The following is an 11,153-nucleotide window of genomic DNA, read 5'->3' as shown; positions in this document are numbered from 1 at the left end:
AAGAAGCCAGACTACAGTTTGCAACTGCACATGGGGACAAAGATTGTACTTTTTGGAGAAATTACCTCTGGTCTGATGAAACAAATATAGAACAGTTTGGCCATAATGACCATTGTTATGTTTTGAGGAAAAGGGGGATGCTTGCAAGCCGAAGAACACCATCCCAACCGTGAAGCACAGGCGTGGCAGCATCATGTTGTGGGGGTGCTTTGCTGCAGAAGGAACTGGTGCAATTCACAAAATAGATGGCATCATTAGGGAGGAAAATTATGTGGATATATTTAAGCAACGTCTCAAGACATCAGAAGTTAAAGGTTGGTCGCAATTGGGTCTTCCAAATGGACAATGACCCCAAGCATACTTCCGAAGTTGTGGCAAAATGGCTTAAGGACAACAAAGTCAAGGTATTGGAGTTGCCATCACAAAGCCCTGACCTCAATCCTATAGAATTGGGCAGAACTGAAAAAGCGTGTGCGAGCAAGGAGGCCTACAAACCTGACTCAGTTACACCAGCTCTGTCAGGAGGAATGGGCCAAAATTCACCCAACTTATTGTGGGAAGCTTGTGGAAGGCTACGTGAAACGTTTGAACCAAGTTAAACAATTTAAAAGCAATGCTACCAAATAGTAATTTAGTGTATGTAAACTTCTGACCCACTGGGAATGTGATGAAAGAAATCAAAGCTCAAAGAAATCATTCTCTCTAACATTATTCTGACATTTCACATTCTTAAAATAAAGTGGTGATCCTAACTGACCTAAAACAGGGAATTTTTACTAGGATTAAATGTCAGGAATGGTGAAAAACTGAGTTTAAATGCATTTGGCTAAGGTGTATGTAAACTTCCGACTTCAATTGTACCTTGACGTGGATTATAACGTAAATGAGTTGGCAGTTAAATTTTTTTTTAAAATGTTGACTTGTAAATTTATAGAAGATTGCTTTAGTTTAACTCAGGATTATAGAACATCCTGGGTGTCCTCTTAACCATCTCCTACCAGAACATATTTAATGGTTAAATTCTTCCATTCAACAGTCACTTTTTCCATTAGTGATTGTTGTACATTCTCACCAGTATAATGAATGCACATAGCATTTAGACTTGGGAGCACTAGTGCAGGTCAGTAAGTACATTAAATGGCACATGGTTACATATGTATCGTTGTTTCAAGTCCAGTGTGCTCAGACTGTTGTTACATTTGTATTTGAGGGGCGGACACCACGAGCAGTCATTTGTATCAGTTTATCGGCAAGTCTGATCAGGTTCAGTCAGAGAAATTTTCTTAATATATGACTGGGCTAAGCTATAGAACAGCATCTGTCATAGAAACAAATTGCGCATTGCTTTTGTGTCGGTGGTTGTGCCTTTAAAATACAGAAAACCGCTTCTCTGTAGCCCAAACCGTCCAAAACTAAACAAAACTTTACCGGAGCTAAAAAATGTAATTAATCTGGTCCAGATTGGCAGAATACATTTAAAGGGCTACACACAAATCAACCAAAATGAGTAAGGAACTATCAGAACTATGAAAATATTCATAATATACCCTATTTAATATATAAAAACATTCGTCACAGAAAATAGAGAATTTGAAGTATCGATCAGATGAAATTGTCATTACCACTAAATACATTCATAGGGACCTTAAGTGTCACAGAATTATATTTGTTAAAGTTGGGAACTACTACCCTAGAGAATAAAACTCATTCATATAATAGACAGTGAAGCTACAACTTTTAACTTGGCCCAGCATTCTGGATTTGAGCTCAAATGTTTTATATTACGCGACAGTACAGAGCATCACCTTTCATTTGAGGGTGTTCATGCATATGTTCAACCATTTAGAAATAAAAGCACTATATGCATCTAGTTCCCCCATTTGAAGGTGACAAATACCCTTAAAAAGGTGACATTCAGGATTGTTGCAGCATATGGGGGCGGCAGGGTAGCCTAGTGGTTTGAGCGTTGGACTAGTAACCGCAAGGTTGCAAGTTCAAACCCCCGAGCCGACAAGGTACAAATCTGTCGTTCTGCCCCTGAACAGGCAGTTAACCCACTGTTCCTAGGCCGTCATTGAAAATAAGAATTTGTTCTTAACTGACTTGCCTGGTTAAATAAAGGTAAAATGAAAAAAAAAAAAAAAAAAATTGTTGCAGCATATAAAACATGTAATCTCAAATCCAAAATATAGAGCCAAATGAAACATTTCAGCTTCACCATCTAAATTAATGACAAAAGTGTACAGTATAGCCAATTTAAAAATGTACTTAATTTCAAGCACTCAAAGATATAGTTCATCCTCTTGTAACACTGGTTCACCCACCCAAAAAGGTAAAATTATTGTCCAGAAACACCTAAGCACTCATGTCTGTGCAGAATTCATATTCTCCCCCCCAAAGTGTGCACATAGGCTCCCCCTCTTGCATTCAAAAGCAATGGACAGGGCAGGTGTAGGAAATGTGGAAAACACCTATTCCCTGTGGCTACACCAAGGGTGAATCTCACAAGTCAATCAATTACTTGCTTCCCCTCATTCTATAATCTTCCAACTCAAAATGTCTGAGGAAAGCATGGTTTACTGCTAGACAGCGCAAAATTAAACTCTACTTAGGAAAACGGATCATTTCCCAATTCAGCTTTAGAAATCGGGTCAAAAGTAAATTGCGGCAAGCAAGCCTGTATATCAACATTTTGTGCAGACTAAAAATTGTATTACATATACACCAAAAGTACAAAGCTCTTTCTTTGACAGACTGACCAGATGGCTATAATCCCTTGATGTCCTGTTAAATCCACTTCAGTGTAGACAAAGGGGAAACAGGTTAAATAAAGATTTAAGTCTCAAGACATTGTGTGCGCCATTGAGGGTGAATGAACAGGACAAAATATTTAAGTGCCTTTGAACGGGGAATGGAAGGTGCCAGGTGCACCGGTTTGAGTATGTATGCAACGCTACTGGGTTTTTCCACTCAGTTTCCCGTGTATCAAGAACGGTCCACCACCCAAAGCTCATCCAGCCAACTGTGGGAAGCATTGGAGTCAACATGGGCCAGCATCGCTGTGGAACGCATGACACCTAGTCGATGCACTGACAAATTGAGGCCGTTCGAGGGCAAACTCAATATTAGGAAGGTGTTCCTAATGTTTTCTACACTGTATAAACTAGTAGAGGGATGGAAAGTTTAATGGGGTAGGGGGCAACAAATAAATTAGATCCGCAGTGGCTCTGCGTACCCACAGCCATACCCACCACCCTGCGAGCAAAACATTTTATCAGCCCTGCTCGTGACAGTGAAGACCCCAAAAATATTGTGTTTTAAAGTTTCCTGAAATTCTACACATTGCCATAGGGGAGGCAAATGCTTGCAGTTTTTAATATAACTGATGATCAAAACGGGCCCCTCCCCAGTTGGTAATTCGACCTCAATTCCTACAAGTTTACATAGCTGGTTGCGAGACTAATTACCCAATCTAAAGATGCTTTGCGTGACATGGGCTAATTGAGCAACTGCTGATGCACAACTACATTTGATTGAAAATTGCACCTTGTGTATTCTTTTATTCGAAACACAACAGGAAGTTGAGACCTCATCCCTGTACTAGTACATTTAGCTTATATTGTATTCAATTTGACAATTTAACTAGTACTTTTAGTTACTCTTTTATATGTCTCCAAGTCCAGCACCCAAACACCACTGAAAAATAAGGACTGACAAGTTTATAGTTATCCCAACCATTTATTCAGACAGACAGTCTAAATCAAAGCGAGCTCTTACGTAAAACCTCTGAAAAAAAGGGGAACATAAAAAAGGCAGGATTTGTAATCATAGATTTTGATTGGAATGGCGGTGCCACGGCCTCACGAGCGTCGCATCAAGAGTTCCAATTCCCTGGGAGAAGGGAGGTGACAGGGATGGGAGAGACTAAATTACATAGCGAACAGGATGAGGAACGCCACCATGAGACAGAAGAGCCCCATTGCCTCAGACAGGGCAAAGCCCAGGATGGCGTAGGAGAAGAGCTGCTGCTTCAGGGAGGGGTTCCTGTCAGAGAGAAAAAGAGGAGAGAACTGGAAGTTATGATTTAGGCTGGCCGACAGCACCAGTAGCAATTTGTTCATTAATGATATGAACCCAAATTAATAGGATCCGGCTCACTATCCAATAATCTTGTGCTAAAATGTTAGCATTTCCCTGCCATCCACAATCAATGATCTGCATCCAATTTTGCTTCTATATCTGCCCACTTCCACAAACGATTGAATCCTTTTCTTTCATCAGTTACCTGGCATAGCCGATGATCAAGCTACCGAACACAGTTCCAATTCCAGCCCCTGATCCCGCCACACCCACTGTGGCGGCTCCAGCACCGATGAACTTGGCGGCAGTGTCGATGTCCCTGGAGATAGCGCTGGTCTGGAACCCCCGGGTTAGAAGAGAAGCCTCACTGACAGGCAACAGGGCCTGGGGAAGATGCAGGGTGCAGCACAGTCAAAATCAGAACATAGAGGAGCTAGAGACTGAAATGGACCTGAGGCCACCTGACAGGTGTAGATAGTATAATAGCCCACCACTCCAAAACAATGGAAGTTTAGCTCCCTATTGCTTTCACCTTGACCCTTCTGGTAGTCTGAACTGATGTGTAATAACAGATAAGGGCTAGGGACACATCTGGAACTGGGGTTTGTTTAGGAGTGGAATGTTATGGAACAGAAGGAACTGTAAGGCCTAATACATTTCAGTACTATTACGGTGTACAAGTAGTACATTGACCCCACTGAATAAAGGCCCAGAAAGGAACCTATCAAGAAGAACAGACTAGTGCAGAGGTTTAAAGTGCTGCTCAAGAGACCAGTCAAGGGCAACAAGTGCAGAGTGCTCCAGTGCCTTTTTTAAATTCATCCTATTTTTACAAGGAACATGTGTCTAGGCAAAGAAATTTAGGAGCACTATGAAAAATATTTCATGCAATAAAGCTAAAATCCTTAATTTCTCTAATCTCCTTAATTTCTCTAGGCACACTGGTGCTCCTACATTTAAATTCAGGGTAGGACAGAAAAACATTAAGGCAGATATTCGAGTAAAATGGTCGCACAGAGTCCTGAAGGGATCCTTGGAAATGGTCACAAGGACAGCCTGGATACCAGTCTTACTTAAGCACTGGCCATCACTGGCCATGTTAGTATTTCCCCATACAGGGATTTAAAGTAGTCTGGTGTTAAGGATAAATACAACTGAAGAGGCAATAAGGGTTACTGATGAGTTAAATAAACTTTATGAACATAAAAATTGCCTAATAAATGGTTTCAGGTTAAACACAAAAAAGGGGCAATTGGCAAAAGGTTTACACAAACCTAAGCACCGAACTGTCAACGCTTCGGTTACAGGGTTTAATTTGGGTTTGAAGAGAGGCTTACCTGCTGCTCACTTCTGGCTTCAGGTCTGTTGAAGACTGAGACCGAGACTGGCCGGGCGAGGACTCTGGACCCCCCACGCAGCTGCAAGAGACAACTACACATCAGACTCCTAGACAGACTTAAAAGCGTGTAACAAGCTCTACTTACAATCATTACTAACAGACTACCAAACGTAGATTACCCGGAGGTGAGTTCTGGAGCACGCCAAGATTATGACCCTAGAGGTGCATCTAATAGTCTAACGTCTAGGAGGATTAGAGGCATGAAGACCGGTAGAACGGCAATGTCAAACCAAATTTTATTTGTCACATGAGCCAAATACAACAGGTGAAATGCTTACTTAGAAGCCCTTAACCAGTTAAGAAAATACATACAAAAGTAACAGCTAAGAATAAATTATTAAAGCGTAGCAGTAAATAACAATAGCGGGGCTATATACAAGGGGTACTGGAACCGAGTCAGGTGCACCGGTGTCATGTCATGATCAATCCAAATCTTGTCCTTAGTAAAAACTGAGTACTATAGGGTTAGATTAGCCTACAAGGTGATGTTGTCCCAATATATCCCCAGCTGACCACTGGTCATGCATACAGGTAACACTGCCATAGACTATTCTTTCAATCAACCTTTAAAAAAAAGTGCTTTCTCATCTCATGTGCTGGTCATAGTTCACAGCATTATCCCAGAAACTCTAGACTCCACACCTATTTGCATACCACCCTAACAGATCCACAGACGATGCAATCTATTGCACACCACTGCCCTTTCCCACCTGGACAAAAGGAACACCTATGTGAGAATGCCATTCACTGACTACAGCTCAGCATTCAACACCATTATGCTCTCAAAGCGCATCACTAAGCTAAGGACCCTGGGACTAAACTCCTCCCTCTGCAACTGGATCCTGGAATTCCTGACGGGCCGCCCCCAGGTGGTAAAGGTAGGTAACACCACATCTACCATGCTGATCCTCAATACGGATGCCCCTCAGTGGTGCGTGCTCAGTCCTCCTGTACTCCCTATTCACCCATGACTGCAACACCATCATTAAGTTTGCAGACGATTCAACAGTGGTAGGCCTGATCCCCGACAATGATGACACAGCCTATAGGGAGGAGGTCAGAGACCTGGAAGTGTGGTGCCAGGATAACAACCTCTCCCTCAACGTGATCAAGACAAAGGAGATGATTGTGGAATACAGGAAAAGGAGGACTGAACACGCCCCCATTCTCAGTGATGGGGCTGTAATGGAGCAGGTTGAGAGCGGCAAGTTCCTTGGTGTCCACATAACAGAGCAAAAGATCACCAGGGACGCAAGCTGGTGAGGGCCCAGAAAGGAAACACTTTTTTGCACTGAAACATCCTAAAAATATATAATCCCTGCTAGGGGGAAATGCAGTTTAACTAATGGAACAACAAATATGATCTACAGGATCAGTCTATGTAAAATAAAGTGGTTATTGTGAACCTAACTCACAGCTAAAACAAATGTAAAGAAAGAAATCCAATGTTTGCCTGGACTTCACTGCAAATGACACAAGTCTTAAGAAAAAAAAAAAAAAACAATACACTAATATTGCAGTTAGCCATGAGAGCCTAGAACACTTGTGACCACACACCTAAATATTGCACTTGGTGGAAAAAAATAATAATCTTAAAGTAGAAATAGAATGGATCAAATAGAATGCCTACTTTTGCTCTATTATAGTGGCCACTATAGTACACGATCAAGTGCACAAGGCAACATGTGCAAAAATAACATTCACTGAGTAAAAAAAAAAGAAAGTATAATCCTCCCTCACACACAGGTTACTGTCAAGTTCAACACAACAAAAGCAATATCTTTAGGCTACATTGCACATTACTACATTGTAGAACAGAGGTCCACAGGTAAAGTCTACAATGTGCCAGCAGCGCATGATACCCTTTGTTGGCATAATTGATCTCTTTCAGGCAGCGAGTAGACCTGGCATACCCCTTTCTATCCACTGTATTAAAAAGTGTTGTATTCCTTTCACCTCTATAGTGGCATCCAGCTTAAGCCAGGCCCTGCTACACTTGATCCCTGAATCCACTTGTTTAACAAGCAAAACCTCATTGCCACCAAATTCTCCCATTCTGAAAATTAACCGTTTTCCCTCTACAGTATGTGGTTAACAGATAGTGGTTAGTTTGTTAGCATTTCAAAAGGAAGCAACGTTAACTCATAATAACTTGAGGAACGGCAAGGAGTAGTAAACCAGTTAATACTATAGAGAATTGGTTAGGTTACCAACATTAGCCGTCTGACTTTATTAGCAAGCTAATTTTCACACCATGAACTCAAACCTTCCAAATGCCAGTTGTTTTTCAGTTACAGCTCATGAAGTACGCTTCATCACAGTCTCCATGGTCAGACTTCTCACCTACCTCTTCGTTATCGTTTAGGAGACGTGCTGTTGAAAGGCAGCTTGCCAGTTACCATTCTCTGCTGTCTTTCCAGAGAGTGCGCTGATGATGTAACTAGCAAATTGGTTGTCTCTTCTCTCTTCAGTCACGTGCTGCATTCTGTTGTGTGAACGATTGGCTGAGCCTTGGATACATCCAACGTTAATGCTTCAAACGCACATCACTCGTTTGCTTACAGACAGTAGTGAGCCAAAGCCCCCCACCCCCTCATCGGACCAACACGAATCACGTAGGTCACCAATTTAGGATTCAAAACGGCAAATTTAGCCGAAATGTGACTAGTTTGCATCCCTGTATCATGGTCCAAACACACCAAGACAGTCATGAAGAGGGCACGACAAAACCTATTCCCCCTCAGGAGACTGAAAATATTTGGCATGGGTCCTCAAAGTTCTACAGCTGCACCATCGAGAGCATCCTGACAACTGTTGTATTCGTCGCATGTGACATATGAGATGTGATATTCCTTACCAAGGACACTCATTTGCTGCGCATCTTATAGCTAAACAGGATTGTAAAGTGCTAGATCTAGACTGATAAGGTACGACTGGTAGAGGATCAAACAGTGACATTGTAGTGTCAATGAATACATACCACAGCAGGTGAGGTGACAAACTTAGCGCAGGCGTACATGGCTGGTGCCTGTGGAGAGAGATGAGATATTACATTTTTTGAACTGCTAATTTGCACCACCATGAAATGTCCTACCAATTCAACAGGCATCTTTAAGCACGGTCGTTTGGACCCCCCCAAGAAGTTAAAGAGTTGTGCATGACTTCCATTAACTACAGCCCTACACCAGCTCGTCACTGCTAAAAGGTACAGTAATGGTGACCTGAGCTGTAGGTGTAACCAGTCAAGCATTTGACCATATGCATCAGGAAAGAGGATGCGCAAAAAAGGCAGACTAAGGTTCTGTTGTAAAGTCTGAATGTAGAATCACAAGGTTACAACTCAGCGCAAATAAAGAATCAAGTTACAATCTTTACACCCATGTCAAGATTAGTTAAGTGAAAATGCATGAAAATAGCAAGGCTTGATTGAATGTGACAAGAGCCCAAAGCAAATGACAGTGAAGCATTAAACAAGATCCTTTCAAAACACTAAGTGGGGAGTTAAACGATGATCAACTTCGACTCCAGAGATGTCTAATGCTAATTAATCCAATTGTGTAGGTAGCACTAGTGCACATATGACCCAGACAGGCAAGCTAGCCTTTAGCTATGCTTGAATGAGTTTTTAAAAATAAAAAATAAATAAACTAGCTAAATTCATGGTAAAAAAAAACACCACACGCTTTAGTATAGTACACCCCCCTCCTTCCCTGTCGCCATTCCGCCCCTGGGCAGGTAGTTAGCACGAATGACAACGGAAGGAATCACCATGGGGGAAACTTAAACTAAATTGTCCATGCTTGAATGTGGCTTATTAGACCCATTTCACATGCAATGAGGGTAGCAGCGATTTGCAAAAAGATGAAAGCATGAAACGTTAGTTGGATAACGCGGGTAGCTTGTTAGCCATAGCTAGCTAAATTTAATATACTTCAGACGGACACTAACGTTATTAGATAGGTGGGAGGATTTGGCTAGCCAGCTCGAGACGTGAAGGTCAAAAATGACCCTCAGACAACAATACGGGATTTAAATACAAGGACGCTGCATTTGGTACAGGACTAGATATTGATACAAATTGTTAAAACGTCCTTCTCAATCCTCAGGGACATGAATCCATAATGACCGAAAACATGCACTGGATCACTAGGCCCAGATATGGACGAGCAAGTCAGACATTTTGCAGAAGCTTCACCGCAGTTTAGAATCGGTTGTACCCCAAAATGAATGGTTTCGCATATTAATATTGGCATGTTTATTTCCCAACAGTATTCGCGGCTGACCATGTAGACAATTCTCTGGTAATAATTCTACAATACGAATATATTCACTGTAAAATGTCATTTTTGGAAGAAATCATTGAATGGCCGTCAACTTCACCTACATTGCATGGCTAGCTAGCGTGCTAACAAATTATATTCGCCCCCGCAATGCTGACAGGACATTTCAAAATATTCACAAAGCGATATAACCATACCGAAATTACAAAATAATGCGTCACACTGAAACCCTAAATTATTAACTCACCTTAATGTTACAGTACACACGGGGTCCTAGATTACTAATTCTCGCTCACAGCAGCAGTCAATGTGCACTCTGACAGCTGTCACCTTGTCATTTATAATCTTAGTTACTACGTCCTAAACGTCCATTGGACAAAAGTAAACCTCCTTCGACTGTGATTTCCTGTTTAGCTTGTCACTACTTTTAACCTAGCCTATAGTGGAGCTTTCAATGAACTACAATTCTTGCAATTGGGTGACATTATTTAGGGCGGCTGGGTGACTCAAACGCTGACGTATGGTAAGAATGGACTCGAATCCTATTTCCTTTCCCCATTGGACCATATTCCCGTTAACCTTTCAAACTACATCCAGTGTCCTTGATTTCTATTGGACAGTGTATAGGACGTCCCGCCTACAACCAACATTTTAGGAGTAAAGGAATTGGTACGCTTTAAATGACTTGCAGCTTATACAAATCATCTATAACCGTATGTCATGCTTTATAAAGGGTTCATAAATGTGGCATTAATGTGTGACATAACCACCAATGTCAAATATGACATAACCTATGTCAAATATGACACAAACATCGCTTAATAATGGCCTAATAATAATCATTCAATTGAGGCTTCACAAAGCATGCATCTTGGTAGAGCATTGCAACGCCAGAATATTGGATTCAATTCCCGACACCAACCATCATTGAAACATTATTCATGCATGACTGAAAGTTGCTTTGGATAAAAGTGTTTGCTAAACTTGATATATTATATTTCACTAAAACATTTCTAGGATGGCGGAACCTCTTTCCCTCTTGGGTGTGTAGTCAATATTGGACCTAACCTCAACTTCCCCAAAAGTGCTATGCTGCAGGATAACACACACTTTAAGGTGCAGTCATGCAAAGCCAAAAACATTGGTCGGGCCTTCTAAAATCCGTAGAAATGTCTTACCTACTTATGATTTCTCCCAAATTCTGTTTTCCTGGTTTTGTTTTTCCAGGTTTCAGATTTCCCTATTTTTTTCTGATACCCCCCAGTTTTCACGCTTTTTTAAATAGAAAAACAAAACATTTAGATTTTCTGTGTTCACAACAATGCTTAAACTACATCAGGGGGTGACTTTTGACATCTGAGAAAAACTGAAGAAACTTTGATTTTTTAGTGTAG

At 41.3% G+C, this 11,153-nt stretch overlaps 1 protein-coding gene across 1 annotated transcript; it reads right to left on the bottom strand.

Moving 5' to 3' along the window:
• Nucleotides 1-3,718: 3,718 nt before the first annotated feature.
• On the bottom strand, nt 3,719-10,141 carry LOC139421099 (ATP synthase membrane subunit c locus 1). The gene is made up of 5 exons (XM_071171637.1): nt 10,007-10,141; nt 8,460-8,507; nt 5,418-5,498; nt 4,286-4,464; nt 3,719-4,044 (listed from the first exon to the last, which is right to left on the bottom strand). The coding sequence occupies exons 2-5, from the start codon at nt 8,496-8,498 to the stop codon at nt 3,930-3,932; spliced, it is 414 nt and encodes a 137-aa protein (XP_071027738.1). The 5' UTR covers nt 8,499-8,507; nt 10,007-10,141; the 3' UTR covers nt 3,719-3,929.
• Nucleotides 10,142-11,153: the final 1,012 nt, after the last annotated feature.

This window comes from Oncorhynchus clarkii, chromosome 12 (genome assembly GCF_045791955.1).
Source record: "Oncorhynchus clarkii lewisi isolate Uvic-CL-2024 chromosome 12, UVic_Ocla_1.0, whole genome shotgun sequence".
In the NCBI taxonomy this organism is placed as follows: Eukaryota; Metazoa; Chordata; class Actinopteri; order Salmoniformes; family Salmonidae; genus Oncorhynchus; species Oncorhynchus clarkii.
This window is presented reverse-complemented; position numbering and strand designations above follow the sequence as displayed.

What these genes read in the sequence shown, in the direction of transcription:
- LOC139421099 (XM_071171637.1), bottom strand. Translation starts at nt 8,498, where the DNA reads ATGTACGCCTGCGCTAAGTTTGTCACCTCACCTGCTGTG. An exon ending in AAGCCAGAAGTGAGCAGCAG is followed by an intron (nt 4,465 to 5,417) that starts GTAAGCCTCTCT and finishes CATCTTCCCCAG; the next exon opens with GCCCTGTTGCCTGTCAGTGA. An exon ending in TTGATCATCGGCTATGCCAG is followed by an intron (nt 4,045 to 4,285) that starts GTAACTGATGAA and finishes TCTCTCTGACAG; the next exon opens with GAACCCCTCCCTGAAGCAGC.